This window comes from Sphaerodactylus townsendi, linkage group LG07 (genome assembly GCF_021028975.2).
Source record: "Sphaerodactylus townsendi isolate TG3544 linkage group LG07, MPM_Stown_v2.3, whole genome shotgun sequence".
Classification (NCBI taxonomy): domain Eukaryota; kingdom Metazoa; phylum Chordata; class Lepidosauria; order Squamata; family Sphaerodactylidae; genus Sphaerodactylus; species Sphaerodactylus townsendi.
The window spans coordinates 37,633,694-37,650,268 of NC_059431.1; the positions used below are offsets into that span (position 1 = coordinate 37,633,694).

The 16,575-nt window shown below is 39.3% G+C and overlaps 1 protein-coding gene across 3 annotated transcripts in view; it reads right to left on the minus strand.

Annotated features, from left to right (window-relative positions):
• Positions 1-16,575, minus strand: part of ARHGEF28 (Rho guanine nucleotide exchange factor 28) — a 161,231-nt gene that overhangs the window by 81,993 nt on the left and 62,663 nt on the right. For all 3 annotated transcript variants that reach the window (XM_048504299.1, XM_048504298.1, XM_048504297.1), the window contains exons 7-9: positions 16,013-16,085; positions 10,868-10,920; positions 10,069-10,120 (exon numbers count right to left, since the gene is read on the minus strand). In XM_048504299.1, coding sequence (XP_048360256.1) covers positions 10,069-10,120; positions 10,868-10,920; positions 16,013-16,085 — 178 coding nt within the window. The remainder of the gene's footprint in view (positions 1-10,068; positions 10,121-10,867; positions 10,921-16,012; positions 16,086-16,575) is intronic.

Consider the following 16,575-nt stretch of genomic DNA (forward strand, 5'->3'; position numbering starts at 1 on the left):
TCATAATAGGGCGAGTGTGGATATGAGGATCTGCTTAAATGTCAATTTTGGAAGATGACGATGACATCGGAGCTTGTTAACATTCCTCTGTTCCACATCTATTATTTTTCAATCAGTGAGCCACTTCTGCATAACAAATCAAATGATTCCCAGCTAACACTGTTCATGACAGATGAATGACACATTTGCTAGAACAAAATAAATTAGATAAAAATCAAAAAGTGGCACTGGGTAATGACTGGGTAAGTCTGCACTAATCGTATTTAGCAAGCTCTAAATAAGTGTTTCATTTCCATCTTTATTCTTTATTATGGTTCTTTTTACTGTCTCAGATAGTTCTCTATTGTGCAAAAGACCTCTAAGATCTTTAAAATTCTACCTTGACAAATACAACAACACTATAATATGTTACTTAGATAAATTGCAGTATAGGATAGTGATCTTTAACTGTGGCCATATAAATCCCAGAGAGTGATATAAACATCTTGAGGGGCATTCAGAACTTTAGAACATCTTTGCAGGTGTGGGGGGGTATTCAGTAGTCACTTTTATGTCACTTGGAACATATTTTGGCAAGGTCCAGTGGGGGAAGAGTTATTTTATAATGCTCACACCACCCTGAGGATAAAATCCCAGGATTCTCCCCTAGGCCCTTAACATGTGTAGTGGGTGAAAGGTTAAACACCACTGATCTGGAACATCTCCAAAATAAAAGTGCGTATCAAGGTATATTCAGTTTATCTACCAACTTTAATTTACAACACAAAGGAATAGTGCAACTCTAAGCTAACTCTTCTCTAAGAAGAAAGTCCCCTTGAGCTGAATGGGGTTTGCTCCCATGTATTCTTTGAAGTGTGTTTATGATTTCAGCGTAAATGGAGCAACATTATATTATTTTACTTTGCAAGATACTTTTTACCACTGAGGTATAACAGCATCAGTAACTTATAGTGCAATCCTATGCAGAGTTATATCTTTCTAAGCCCACTGACTTCAATGGTAGTATGTTTACTTGGTCGTTTCCCCACTCACAATTTGTTGTGGGCTACTCGCGGCAGATAACCCGGGGGCCTGCAGCACTCCCCACTACCTCAGTGGTGACAACGCAGCCACCCTGATTCTGCCGCTCTCCTTCCCCCTCAGCGTGCGGTATTTCAGTTCCTGGATGGAAGAGCACTTTTTGGGAAACCCAGCACGGAGTGCGGGGCAGTGGGGATGTCCGGAGGGTGACTCTGGGTTTGAGTTTCCCACCGCTGCTGGTGATGTAGAGCCATCCGTCCAATTAGGCCACGCAGCCTGTGTTTTTATTTTTAACACTGGAAATCCACATCTGCACGTCGTTTTGAGCGCACGTGGGCATACTGTGTGTGCTCAAATAGACGTGGATTCCTCAGCAATGCATGGAGACGTTGATTCGTCCTTTTAAAATAAAAAATTCCTGCCCCAGCACAATACAGCAGCCAATCAGGGCAGCCCCTGAGCGGATCGTGGGGAGTCCTGCGTGGCTGCTGCACAGCTGTGCGTTCATTGCACCAATGGGCAGAAGCTGCGGTGGGGAACATGAACCCGTGCTAAAAAGTTGCTGAAGCAAACGAAACCGGTGCGTATCGACCTCCATCTTAGAAGTGGGGAAACGACCCTTGTTCTGCTATTTCTCTCAAAACTGGGAAGGGTTTACATACAGTTCCAAAGCAGCATCCCATTTTGTCAGCTTGCATCCATGAGCCTTCAGTTAATTCCTAGGGGAACCTGGTATGACAGAGGGCTGTTTTCACTGGAATCCTCCACACATTCTCATTAAGAAAAATATCATCACCAACAAAGATAACCATGCCAGTGATTTGCTCACCACATTTGTGCATGGTCTTCATCAAGCAAGGGTCCAGTACAGTCTTTAATAAGCAAATATGTACATTTGCAAGAGTGAGGCAGAGGAATATTTTGACTGTAAATAAAATCCCCTGTATGTATAGGAAGTATTCAGTGAGCTGTTAACACTTGTTATAATTAGAGATAGGCATTTAAACAATGGTATAGTTTCAGATCTGAGTTACTACTGGGGCATCTGCTTCATTATCCCAAATTCTTGGGGATGACTCCCAATTAGGAGGATTGGAATCCAAACAGGATCAGCTGTTATAACAGATAACCCAACAATAAAATTCAGTAAAACCATATTTAAATACATGTTGTCAAAATTATGGAACTCCCTCCCCAGGGATATTAATCTTTCCCCTTCTATCACTGTCTTTCAGGAAAAAAAAATTGTATTCATATCCCACCTTTCTCTCCTGTAAGGAGACTCAAGGTCTCCCAACAACAGACACCTTGTGAGGTAGGTGGGGCTGAGAGAGTTCCCAAGAACTGTGACTAGCCCAAGGTCACCCAGCAGGAATGTAGGAGTGTGGAAACACTTCTGATTCACCAGATAAGCCTCTGCCACTCAGGTGGAGGAGTGGGGAATCAAACCCAATTCTCCAGATTAGAATCCACCCGATCTTAACCACTACACCATACAGGGCTAAATAGTAAATTTGAAAAACAGGATGACTTAGATTGAGAGTAAAATAAAATACTTCCTTCCCAGCACTTATTCTCAATCAAAACTGCAGACCCATTAGATCTGGTTTGGCCCTTGAAAAAAATGAATGCCTGGGACACAGTGTAAAGACATACAACGCAACTTTGCTTTCTTTTACCTAGCTTACTGGATCCAATACTGTAATGTGTATTGGAAGATAATCAAAAGCATGTGTGTGCTTTCACAGTACTAGCCTAAAGAAAACACCTGGTGTTTGAGTATTTCAAGATCCAATAAATGTTACCCTATGGCAGTGGTGGCGAACCTTTGGCACTCCAGATGTTATGGACTACAATTCCCATCAGCCCCTGCCAGCATAGCCAATTGGCCATGCTGGCAGGGGTTGATGGGAATTGTAGTCCATAACATCTGGAGTGCCAAAGGTTCGCCACCATGGCCCTATGGGAATCACTGCAAGCAGACTTGGGACAACAAATATTATGCACAAAGAATTCCCAATCCACATGTAGAGATTTCTAAGTAAGCACCTTGCTTTTCTTACTTTGCTTGTTGCACAATATGTCAGCATGTGATATTTGTGCAATGGCCCAAAGACCTGCATAGGGTGATGGAAGGTTACAAATTAAGTAAATTCTAAAGACATCTCTGAGGATGGAGGTGTGGTATGGGTGTGGTTAAATGTGAAGGATCAAGCCTTGGGGCACAGGCTTGGACAAGGTAGTTTTCAGGTCTATACCAGTCCTTGTCAATCTCTGTTTCTGTGAGATAACATTAGCAATCCCCAAATTAACTAACTGATATAAACAAGTCCCAGCATACTCTACTAGAATTATGTAACAACATAGAACTATGTAACTGCTTTGAGAATGCAGTTGTGAGGGGATCCAGCAACTAATTCACAGTGGTTCCCTATGGCTTTGGCTCCCTTTGATCCAGCTCTATTAAGAGTGTTTCCTTATTTCCCACAAGTAGGAGAGAGCTGCTAATATTTCCCCTGCCATGATGGGAACACTGACTCCCAACACCCAGAAATCAGTAGCTTCTGCAACAATCTCTTCCAGGGGTTGAGGTTCCCACCGCTGATTCCACTGATTAAGAAACATTGGTTTTAAATATTAATTTAATAATAAATGTATGAAAAAATAATGCAGGTCTTACATTATCATATAATTTATCATTCCAAATCATCATAAAAAAGTACCAGCATTGTACAAAACGATTCTGCCAAATTGTTCTCCACACAGCCACAAGTAAATAGCTTTTCTTAAAACTGACCAGTTTTTATTCTTGCATAAAGTTTTGTGGACTAGATTCCACTTCTTCAGATGCACAAGGTTGATCTTTCAACAGAGGGCCCATTTATTTCAAAAGCAAGAGATAATTGTTTTAGCTGTCCTGTGAGGATTTATCACTGATTCCATACATTTCCCCAAAAGTAGTCTTCAAATAATAACACACACGGTAATTTGGCTGGCGTTCTTATAACAGTCATTTCCTCTTTGTTCCAGAAAACTAATTTCCAAAAAGTGTGCACATTTCCAATAATCAGTTTTCAAGGTTTCACAGTTTACCATTACCATTGTTTAATATACACTTTTGCTTGAGCTGATACCCATTTGCTTCAAAGACTGCTGGTGATTTTTTAAAAGAAATCCTGTTTCATTAGCACAGATAATAAATTCCCTTGACACTTATTCCAAACCATTTTTCCACACCATCTGAAACTACCATACCCATGACCCTTTCCCATACAAAATGTTTTCATTCTGATCCTGGTCTAGTGAATGATACTTATCTGTTACCAGAAGGAGGATTAGGAGTTTGACTTTATACTGCCCTTTCTCTCCTGTAAGGAGACTACAAACTCCTTTCCCTTCCTCTCCTCACAACAGACATTTTGTGAGATAGATGGGACTGAGAGAGTTCTGAAGAACTGTGACCAGCCAAAGGTCACAAAACGGGATTGCAGGAGTGGATAAACAAATCCGGTTCACCAGATAAAACTCTGCCACTCATATGGAAAATGTGTTGTCTGTTACCTGACTGTGAGGGCACTTAACATACACACCAAAATGTTCTTACTACCCTCTGGTGTCAGAACACAGAAATGCATTCTGCTCAGTGTCTCAATGTTGTTCAAGAAATGCAACAAAGGAAAGAACATCATGTGCCTGCTTAATATTTTTCTTGGAGATCACTTCTCTAAGCTCTGTTAACTCTTGTATAATCATAATTTTTCAAACAATAAAAGGGTTTTCTCATACCTGATCCCAATTCTACTTCCAACACCCTCAGAGACTATTATAGTACAGTACTGTAGCAGATATTTATCTGCCTTCTTGCGGCTCAGAAATCTGAAATCAGCTTGAATGGTTTTCAAAATAACAGGAATTAGAAGTGTCCTGTTGTACAGTCACAATGTACTGAGAATTTGTCAGTGGCAAAGGGGTCTCTAAACCAGTAAACAGTCATGACGCTACAGGCCTTGAGATCCAACCAGTGAACACTTGGCAAAGGAACAAGCAATGGGTCAACTGGGAATTCAAATCCTATGTAGATGTGGCAGGAAGCCACACAGTGATTTTATCTCAGGTTGAGTTCGTTATCTATGCTTTGAACACAGCTGGTGTTCTTGGCAGCAGCAGAATGTTCAATCCCGTGATATAGAAAGAAGCTTCAGGCTCAAGTTAAATGGTTTTGCACAAAGAAATTGTGATACAGTTACTTACAACTGCATACAAAAGAAAAGGCCTTGCATGCAGTTAGATCTTGAACAACTGTATGTTGCTACATAAACTGCCCAGTCACATACTAGCAGGTCCCTGACATTGCATAACAAAAGACCTTTAAAGAAACTTTGAGGGATAGATGCAAAATATTGTTTTAAAAATAATAAATGATTGAAATCAAAATGCAGCAGACCAGACATTACTGTAGAAAGGTCAGAATGGAATATGGAAACAGTTTAATATAAATTACACCGGTGGTACCAAACATTCTAAATCACTTTTGATGTCTAAGTTACATGCGGAAACCACAATCAAGAAACCAAATCTTCAAATCGTAAGATCTACCAAATCACTTTAGCCTTCCCTAGATAGATTTTGAAAAAGGGTTTAAGCATTCATTGAACTATATCATCCAGGATTTTTTTATGGGCTAAGGCCAAACTTCAGGGGCCAGGAGATATATTTTTGTGGATAACCACTGTCCTAAACCCCCACTGGCATCTATCCATCACATGTTTAGCTCACACTTCACGACTATGAGAATAATTTTAGATGAGGGGGCAGGCCTGGATTGGGCAAGCAAACTGCGTAGGTTGGAGCTGACCCAGCTTTGCCCCCGGACTATCTGGTACAGCACCAATCCAGCAAGGGAGAGGGGCAGAATCCATAAGTATTCATATTCACTAGGCACCCCTTCTGTCCTGGTCTTTAGAGATGAGAATTTGTTCTTGGTGTTTGGCCTGAGAGATAAATCAGGACTCAGGACCAGCTCAGGACCACATGGCAATCATGGTAACCATTTCAGTTTGCTTTTGGACCAATCCATGTAGCAAGACGTGGCCTCGATCTGGCATAAGGGGAGTTGATCTGTTGATTGGGAGGCTGTCTATCAACCCTTTGTCATGAACAGATCACCAACTGGTAAAGTTTGGGCTGATGACTGCCCCTATCCACTACAGGGGTGAGGGCCCTATTGTGATGGTCTTCCCTGGAGAAGGATGGAATCTGATGGATTCCTGTGATCTCTATGGGAGTTTCCAGGCAACATGGCCAGTGCTCCCATTGAGGCCCTGGTCTTGCCATGGAATGACAAGATCACGTGGGCCATCAACACGATTGCTCCTGAGTGTCCTTCTTTAGCCGGTAGAGCCCATCCAGCCCCGTGATTTAACAAGAATTTGTGGACAGTGACAAGGGCACTGACAAGAGCACTGGTGGCTGAAATTGAACTGCGGATCTGACTGGACCCTGGCAAGAGCCCGTGCTCAGACCTATCAAGTGGTAGTGAGGGTGGCAAAGAAAGCTTACTTCCCCACCATTACTGCATCCTCTAGTAGCAATCGAACAGAATTGTTCCGAGTGGTGAATGGCTTGCTGTCTACCAACTAGGAGGTTAGAGCCAGAACACGCCTGGAGATCTTTCGCTAGGTACTTTCAGAATAAAGTTGCCCAGATCCACATGGGATTGGATGCCATTGTTGAGCATTTTTCTGTGGAGGGATCTAGAGAATTATGGTCAGGTTGTTATGGATTAGATTCAGTTCTAACAGGACTGTGGATGTGGGCAGGTTACTTCAAGAGATATAACCTACTTGTCTCCTGGATCCTTGCCGATCTTGGCTGATTAGATTGATCTGTGGAGGGCTGGTTGAGTGGGTACAGAGTATTAGCAACACCTCTTTGGGGTAGGGGGTGGTGCCATTGACCCTCAAAGAGATGATGGTTTACCCTCTTCTGAAGAAGCATTCCCTGGATCCTACGGTCCTGGACAATTATCATCCAGTAGTCAGCATCCCCTTCTTACCAAAATAAGTTTACCCCACAGTTTGCATCCCAGTCACCCAGAGCTGGATAAACAGAATGGGCATGATATCGGCACAGCTGTAGCCAGAGCCAGTGATTTTCATATGGAGCAAGTCTGTTTCACTCTCCCACCTGTCAGTTCCATTCCACTGTAATTGAATGAGGAAGTTCTTCTTTGTCTCTAAAGGTCCGCACCAGTCCTTTTTCTGCTCTAGAATATCTTCTAAATGCCTAGTCCCTTGCTACATAAACAACTGTTACATAATATTGCCTATATGCCCCCATGTGGCAGTAGTAACTGATATCAGTATGGAAGCATCAACACTTCTGTGGTAGTATGACATCCTAGGCCAGTGGTGGTGAACCTATAGCACTCCAGATGTTCATGGACTACAATTCCCATCAGCCCCTGCCAGCATGGCCAATTGGCTGAGGGGAATTGTAGTCCATGAACATCTGAAGTGCCATAGGTTCGCCACCGCGGTCCTAGGCAAACTTTCAACACCAGCACAATGTCCCATAGCACAGCACTCATTTACCAAAGTGGTAGCTCTGAACTTTGGGCTGCACCAACACAGTTATTTCTTAAATGTTGATTTTAAAAATCTAATGAAAAAATGTTAATAAATAAGTTACACACACTATTTAATGATAAGTAAGTAATGATCCTTTAATAAGTAATGCCCCTTTAATGATAAGTAAGCTCCCTGAACTCAATTTAACACCAGTTGGTTACTCACCAACTTGCTTGTTGAACCTTCAGAAGAAAATTAAAAAAAAATCTCTTGCTTTCTGGGAGTTCTCATCTCCTTTTTCTCTTCTTGGGAATTGTACTTTGGTTAGATTCAAGTTGCAGCAAACACAGCAAACATGAATGAGGCACTTTTATGATTGATTACTGGCAGCCGCCTCTGGGTGCCAGGTCAGATGAACATTGGACCACACACCTGCAGAACCTTGTTCAATGTGCCAAGTTGGTGAAGAACTACTGTGGGGAGGGGCACTCAGTTCATAATGTAGCCAAGCATGGAGGAAGCCAGATAATTAATTGCCTGCTTCAGTAACATTGCAAAGTTATCTCATATTCATGCATGCAGTTCTTCCTGTCCCTCATGGACTACCTCGTTTTTTCAGCTGTGGAAAGTATTCTATTTCCCTGTATAGAGGGATTTAGTTCTTTCTCTGAAATAAACATGGGGATCCATTTGTACCAAATCTCTATATTTCTATATGTACACAGAATCACATTCAAGATTATAGACTAGGGCCAAATTGCCTAAGATTATCTTTTAATCAAAACTAGACTTAATCGTTTAACTTATCTAAAGCAGTAAAAACCACAAACTTTTTAAAATTCAATTAGTTTTCTTAAGGAAAAGGAGTATATGCAAACCCTGATTAATTATGAGAAAAAAGAAGTTTAAGGATCCTGAAAGAGAATTTAAATAAAAAACAAAACAGATATCACTGTAACCCACAGCAGGTCACACAGTGCAGAGAACCATTATGTTCAACACCTCAAAGTGACAAGCAGTTAAATTGGAATTACTGAGGATGCCAAAAAACCTAAACAAACAGACTCCTTTAAATCTTCTAGTGCTACCCTGGTCACACTGTGAAGCACGCCAAAAATTTTGCCTCGGATCTTTTTATCTTGTGGAGTGCAATAGAATCTCTTACATCCTCAGAAATACAGGCAGGGAGCTCAGCAAACCAAAAATATTTGCATTCCGTCATTTAAACAATGCAACTGAGCAAACCAGACTGCTTTTATTTAAAACTGTGCTGTTCTTCAGCCTTCACTTTTTGAACAAATATGCAGTGCATACATTTACATTAAACATATTTGAAGTTTTGAAAAATTTAATTACAAAAACACTTTATTTTCTAGTTAAAACAAGCCTGATAGATAAGTCTAATGTGTACACTTTGTCCACCCCCCATACCCAAAAATACAGTCTTGAGGCACATTTTTTGTAAACTTTATGGCACACAACCTACTTCATAAGATTTACAAAGTGCAGCCTCAAGTCATGGATATGTATATATATGCACCCAGAGGGAAAGAAAGTAAAAGTAAGTTCAAAAAGCCAGGAAATGAAAGGCTGTGACATTTGTGCACACTTAGATGATAATAGCCAAGGTTGGTTTTCAACTGAATATCAGAAGTTCATGTTTTGTCTATTGCTGGTCTTTTTCTATTCCCATGAGCAAAGCAAGGCAGGTTTTGTTGCTGTCATTGGCAGTAACATAACTTTCCTAGTTAGCTCAGCTATTTAACACCTTCAATGGGTGAGAAAACCTTTTGTCTGAATTCCAACTGATACAAATATAATGTTAGTCACCTTGGCGCTGGACATCTTTCACCACAGAGACTGAATTCATTATTATTTTTAAAACCGCAACCAGCACTGGTTGTAACTATCATCTGCTATCTTTCTGAATGTTCTCAGACCAAAAGCCCATCCTCTCCACCATTTCACAGGGACATTAGTGTAAACACTCCTTATCATCTCAAGAATAATACTCTCATACCCACTTATACTGACATCTTCACTCAGTTTTTCTTTTACTCTGCTATAGGCTACCTTACCCTAATTTAGAAACAAAGAGAGAATTGCTTCTTTTAAGATATACTAGGAAAATATAATTATTCATTATTCTTGTCAGCACTGCATATTATGACTCAGCTGCTTAAGTAGGTGTAATGGCAAGCTGCACACTTCATGGTACCTTAGAGTTCATGCCCACAACCACATGAGACTGCCCATAAGGAAGTAGCTCACACACCACTGAGCACAATGGGCTCACAATGCCCAGGCAGAAAACCTACAACCTAGCTACTGGTCCTTTCAGGATGAAGGAAGAGAGTGAAGACGGTGACAGGTCTCTGCACCAAATCCAGTCCCGAGCAATGATTTCTACTCACCTCCAAATTATACAACTCTGATCTTTAAAAAAACTGAATCAAGACATATAAAAGACTTATCTTACCTAAATCCAACAAGCTGTCATTTTCATTTTCAACTGATGGATCTCTGTAAAACTATTGAAATAAAAAAAAGAAAGAAATTAACATTATTTTATATTTTATGCTCTAAAACAAATGGGACTGGGGAATTCCAGGATATATTTTCAGTAATATTTTTCTCTCAGTATAAGATTTATTTAAGAAATGGTCATCCACACACACAAAAGAATATCCAGTATCACAACCTCTAGAAAAGAGAGGTTGTGATACTGGATTCAGATAATCCATTTCCTGGATTCAGATAATCTGAACACGATTCAGATAATCCATTTCCTAGTGTCTCAACAGTTAATACATTGTCCGTTATTTCAAGTAATCAGTGACTAGGGTGAACTTTTTAATTTAAAGGTACTATGTCAGTAGAAACGATACTTGAAACTTGTTCAAAAGTTGGACAATCGACAATTCCTTTCAGATCACAGAAAGTTTGAACCAAACAGCCCCCACTCCTCAGAGGCTGTCTCTCAGTAGAACATCACTGGTTTGAAGTCCATAGATTTATTTATTTTTTAATCTCGAACATGCAGTCAATTTCCTTCTTACATTTCCAACCTCAGCAACCTGGCCAAACTGCCTTTTGAAACTAGTCAGTTATGGAATTAATTTTGTTATTGGAAAAAGGATAAAAAGACATGATACTTGACAGACATTGGCCAATATTATCTTTAATTCTGGAAAATGAAAATTCTGGTACCAAAGCAAATGGTGGGAACCTTGGTATGTAGATTTTAAGCTAGTAATTTTAGGATAGTGGAACTGTACCGTCACATCTTCATTTATCAGAGATGGCTCCACAGACACAAGGTCCATAGGATCTGTTTAAACAAAAGACATTTTCCAATTATCTACTAGCAGAAAATTGCGGAAGTGAGTTCTTCCCACACATACCACACACACCAAAAGCACAAAATACAAGGATTCACAAAGGCAAACAATGTTCTTTTATAATATGTACTACTCCCAGAGTAGCATGCCTGTGGTTGAAATACTAGATGGCTCTACAATAAGCTGTTGTGTTATTTTAATGGACTAATTATAAACAAATTCCTTTTTCTTAAAGGGGCATGCTGTGAAAATACATGTTGAATCATTAATCAGCCCTGCTGATTAATATGTACTTGTCAAACTATGTAGACTACCACAGGCATATTATATTGTACATGGAACTCTGACTTGATAAAAAGAAAGGAAAAGTCATGCATTTTAAGAACTGGCTCTTTCCCATTGATTGCAGGGAACAATTGTGACTACTTCATTATTTTAGCTCCTTTTCAAAACTCTGAAGGAAAGACATCATGCACTAAAGCCATATTAATTCATTTTCCCCAGCCACTATTAAGAATGAGTAGCATGCATATTCTGCACCTTTTTAGACACCAATCTGTGATTAGATAAAATAAAGATTATTTTCAAAAAGAAAGGAATATATTTGGTTGCTGCTTTTTTTCTTTTTAGTTGTTTTTATTTGTTCATGTACACATCTTGAAACAAGGCCTGCAAATGTGAGCAAGTGCAATTCCAACAACTTCACAAGAGCAGCAGCTAGCTTCTTCTGTTTATTTATTTAGAAATAAATATGCTGCATCTTCAAAACATAAAACATGGTAAAATCATAGAAACATAAAATAATTTAAAACAGTTCAAGAGCATAAAAGAACATAAAATGCCCAGAATATAAAACATTTATCAGTCTCAATTGTCCAGTTCCTAGGCTAGAAGCAGATTTTAAAAAACAATTTAAAAAATCAACCCCCTGAGACTTGCTATTCTGGAAAGCTCTCAGCATTAACTCAGCCATCAGGACTGGTATATTGGGAATGAAAGGGAAAACAAATAATTACAATTGTATTTTTCAAGTGCTACCACTTTGAGGACTTTATAATCAAAAAGTGGGTATACAGGTTCTTGCCTTTAATTGTTACAGAAAGGATATCCAAAAGTAACAAGTAAGCTGTAACATGCAAAGTAGCTCTCAAAATTGCTGAAATACACACAAAATTATTGTAACTATTAAACCAAAAGATTCTCTTAATGTTGCAAAATATTTCAGACAATAAATAACAGCTGACTGTTATTCAATTCTTGCTTAGCCCACAATGCTGATTAAAATGTGACATTTTTCACTAGCTTTCTTTTCAAGAGAATGACTGCATTAAATAATGTTGCATCACAGATACATCAGCTTCCTGACTAAATAATCACTCTGGCATATACTATTTTCATTTTTCTGTATAGGAAAAGCACTACTGTAGTTAGTTGCTAGTCAACAGCAGAGCTTTCCAGCAAATGGTGAAGACTCGACTTTTGTATGAACACAGAATTCAAGCCACCGTGCAGCCTACTTGCCCCAGACAGATTTATATCTAACTCTAGTTTTGGTATCCTAGAAGCACCTAGCAAGCATGCCACCAAGACATTAATCTGGACCTTCATCCATTCCTAGTAAATAGGACAGGAGACTCTTTATCCTCACGCCTTACAAACAGGGCATTTTGGCAGACTGTTCTACAACAGTGAACTGCCTGCAGGTGGCACACTGATCCAGATTACAAGCAAAACACAAAATGAAAAGCAGACCTGATGACAAAATATTTCTGAGGATTAGAACTGTTTTTGTTTGCTTCATGCCATCTCTACTAATTAGACAAAAGATGAGAGAACACAGAGAACTAAAATTTGCCCACCATGCAGATGAAAAATAAGACAGATAAAGAGCACTTGAGGACATCACAGTAAAATGTACTTGACCCTTCCAAGAATGAACTGAAAGTTTTCGTCAAAATATTTGCATATATTTCCACTTAACATTGCATGTTCTCCTGAATACTGTTGATGTCTAGCTTAAACAGCTGCCACCTATTTATAGAGAAACATTCCGTTTATCAAAGCACAAAGGAGAATGCAAACTAGCTTCAAAGTCAAATTATTATTTGTCATGGATTTGCACCTGATCCTGACTTTTAGCAGACTGTTGAGGTGGGAGCTCTGCTAATTACAGGAGCACTGAGCACAGCTAAATCTTCAGCCTCACTCACCTTCAGTTCAATTAAGCTATTGGAGATTCAGCGCTAAGGTAGCAATATCATCTTACACTGACCCACTGGAATACCTGTTGTGAAACACAACAAAATCCAATGCATTGCTATAGCAACTTGCAGGAAAAATGAGTTGTCTTGATATCCTGACAGTTCTATTAACCATGAATTCAGACCCACCCACAGTATTCTTTGTTGTAATAATAATTGTTTTGAATTATAATGTCTGCCCTCCTTCCTTTTGGTTACAGAATTGACACATTTTCAGTGACAATGTTTCTGGCTGTCAAGGAAGTCCCATTGAACTTCAGGAGATGAAAAAAAGGTATTTAAATGGCGCAATCTCACCAATTCATTGAAAGAATACAGCAGGTTACTTTCTGAGCATCATTTGCCTTAAGTTTCTGCTTGTATCTCCCAATTCATAATTTTGCTTTAGAATGACTTGAACACATTTAAATTATTTATTTAAAATATTTACACACTGTGGATAAAAACCTATGAATTAAGAAGAATTAAAATTCTAAAATCTGTAAAAAAAAATCTCTCTTTTAGAAAATAAGATTTAAACAGCCAGGAAGGACAGGACAACAGTGGGGAAATGCAATAAAACAATGCGACACAGCAGTGGGCAAAACTGACAAAAACTAAACAATATGATAGAAGTGACCTCTAAAACACTGTAAACTTGGTCAGCTTCTGTTGGGAGTTCCCAACCACTTTCGCCATCTTCAGAAGCTCCGCTCCACTGCAGGTGCCTCTGCCATTAAAGACTACATAGGTGGCAACCCAGAAAGGCCCTTGTTGACCAGGGCACCAAACAGGGTGATTTGTTGTTCCCCTGAATCACTGTCTTTCACCAGCAGGTGAAAACTTTTCTATTTTGTCTGGGGTTCCCTGATTAATTATCATTGATGCGCTTTCATGTTCACATGTCTGGGTGTTTTGTTTTAATTGCTATGTATATTGTTTGCTGCCTTGGGGATTCTATGCCGTGTGAAAAGTCAGCTTTAAAAGGTTTTAATAAATACGAATTAATTTACTTCTTTTTTAAAAATTGTGTTTTGTTATTTATGCTACAAGAGACAGACAGACCTTTTAACTTACCAAGAAAGTTCCTGGTAAGGTGCTGGCCTGGAGGGCCACTAGTAGCCACAAGCAAGGTCTGTGGAGGTCATGCAGTTCTGAGTTATCAATCAGGACAACACACAATGGATGCATCTATACTTCTTATCACATGGCCATTGGCTGGATCACAAGGCCTGACATCGCTTTGTCCTTTACTCTTTTAAGAGTTCAATATGTCTCCGTATGCAACTCCCCCTTTCCAGTTTAAAACATTTCTCTATGATCATTATTTCATTACTTTGTTATCCCGCTTCCTTTATACTATGGAACTCAAAGAGTTTGCACAAGATTCACAGAAGATTTTCCTATCCAGACAGGCTTCAACCTAGTCCAGACCTGCTTAGCCTTGAGCAAGGTGGCTATATTGTATTGCTTTCTCACCATAATCTGGAATCACTGAGGCAAACTCCTGACAGAGTCAATACTGATGGAATAAACCTTATTAAATTATGAATGCCTGCAAAATTTAAACAGATAAAAATCTCAATACCAAAATCAAGTTTGATTTCAGCACTTGTGTTAACTGCACTGTCATTTAGGCTGTTTAAAAATGAAATACTGAAATAAATGTCAGTGGAATTTTGCCCTCTTCTGGCATTTTAGAAGAAATCATTTTTGGTTACTAGTTAAAGCCTACTGTACTATAGTCAGTAATAAAAACTTCACTTATGTCTAGGGCTGTCGATTATATCCTTTGCACCATTTAGAGATCTAGACAAAGAACACTGGCAGCTGCATGATCTCTGAAATTGTGTTGATACTAGGCAAACAGTGGTAATATGTGAAGGACCCATGAATGCAGAAAGCACCAGATTGCTTTCAGATCAGAGAGAGCTGCTCCCAAATTGTACCTCTAGAAATTCATCCCCTTTTGTCCACATTGGATAGATTGACCATGCTTATCAGCCTGCTTATATTTGTAGGTCAGATCTCTTGGGTCTGATAACATTAATTTTTAAAATTCAGTTATACTGTGGTAGGAACATGAAAGTCAGTATGGTGCAGCAATTAGGTCCCTTCCGCACATGCAGAATAATGCACTTTCAATCCACTTCCAATGCACTTTGAAGCTGGATTTTACTGTGAAGAATAGCAAAATCCACTTTCAAACAACTGTGGAAGTGGACTGAATGTGCATTATTCTGCATGCACGGAAGGGGCCTTAGTATTGCATTAGGACAGTGAAGATCAATGTTCAAATCCCCTCTCTGCCATTCAATTAATTGGGTGATCTCAAGCTATCCACTATATCACAGGCTGACATTTGTAGGGTTGCTATGAAGATAAAATAGAGGTAGGGAAAGAGAAACACATATCCGCTCAAGAGCTCCTTTTTATCTTGGAAGTCAGGAGATAACTAGTGTGAATCTATAACATGTTTGAATCTCTATCTAATCTCAACTCCAAATACACTGAGTAATGTTTACATCTCTCCACAGAAGCATTTTAAATGAAATCTTGTTGAATTGTTTTTTACAAGTGTATAAAGCACTTTACAATGCTTATCTTATTTCTCCTTACAACAGCCTTGCAGACAAGATAGGCTAAAATATGGTGCCTTTACCAAAAGTTGTTCCACAAAACAGCAGCAACCACATTTATAGGTGAAAGGTTTTCATACCAAATTGCCCATGCAATGAATAATTCTCCGATAGCCCAGAAAGATGAAGTTACTCCAAATGCATGTTAGGCACATAGCTGGCAATAGATTGATAGATACATTTACAAGAGATACTGTCTTTACCTTCTGCAGAACATGTGGAGTCGCAAGGCATCTGCAGTTCTCCCAGTGTCTCAGTTTGCTCTGGAATAAGACTCTTTGGATGAAAATAAAATCAAATGATAATCTTGTTGAACTACTGTAAATATGAACTGTACAAACTATAATCAAAACAACTTATATCTCCCAGTATGATATGCTCAAGGCAAGCATAAGTAGCATACTTCAGAATACTTATTTGCAGTACATTCATGCAAGGCTAGGTATCCAAGCTATTCTAGCAGAGTAGCGGTCAATCCTTCCTGGGTCTCTGGGATAGCTCCAAATTGGTGGACTTTACTTGCCTTTTGACACCAAGTCACTGCCAGTCTTTCAGATTATTTTTTGAATAGAGAGAAGCCACAGCATGGGATTCCTCCCACATGGCCAAGAGGTTCTCAACTACGGGAAACACTGTGGAGGCCTCCTTAGTACTCAGATAATACAAGAATACTAGAACCAGGGGGCATACATTTAAAATGCTGGTGGGGGGGAGAATTAGGACTAATAAAAGGAAACATTTTTTCATGCAACGTGTGATTGGTGTT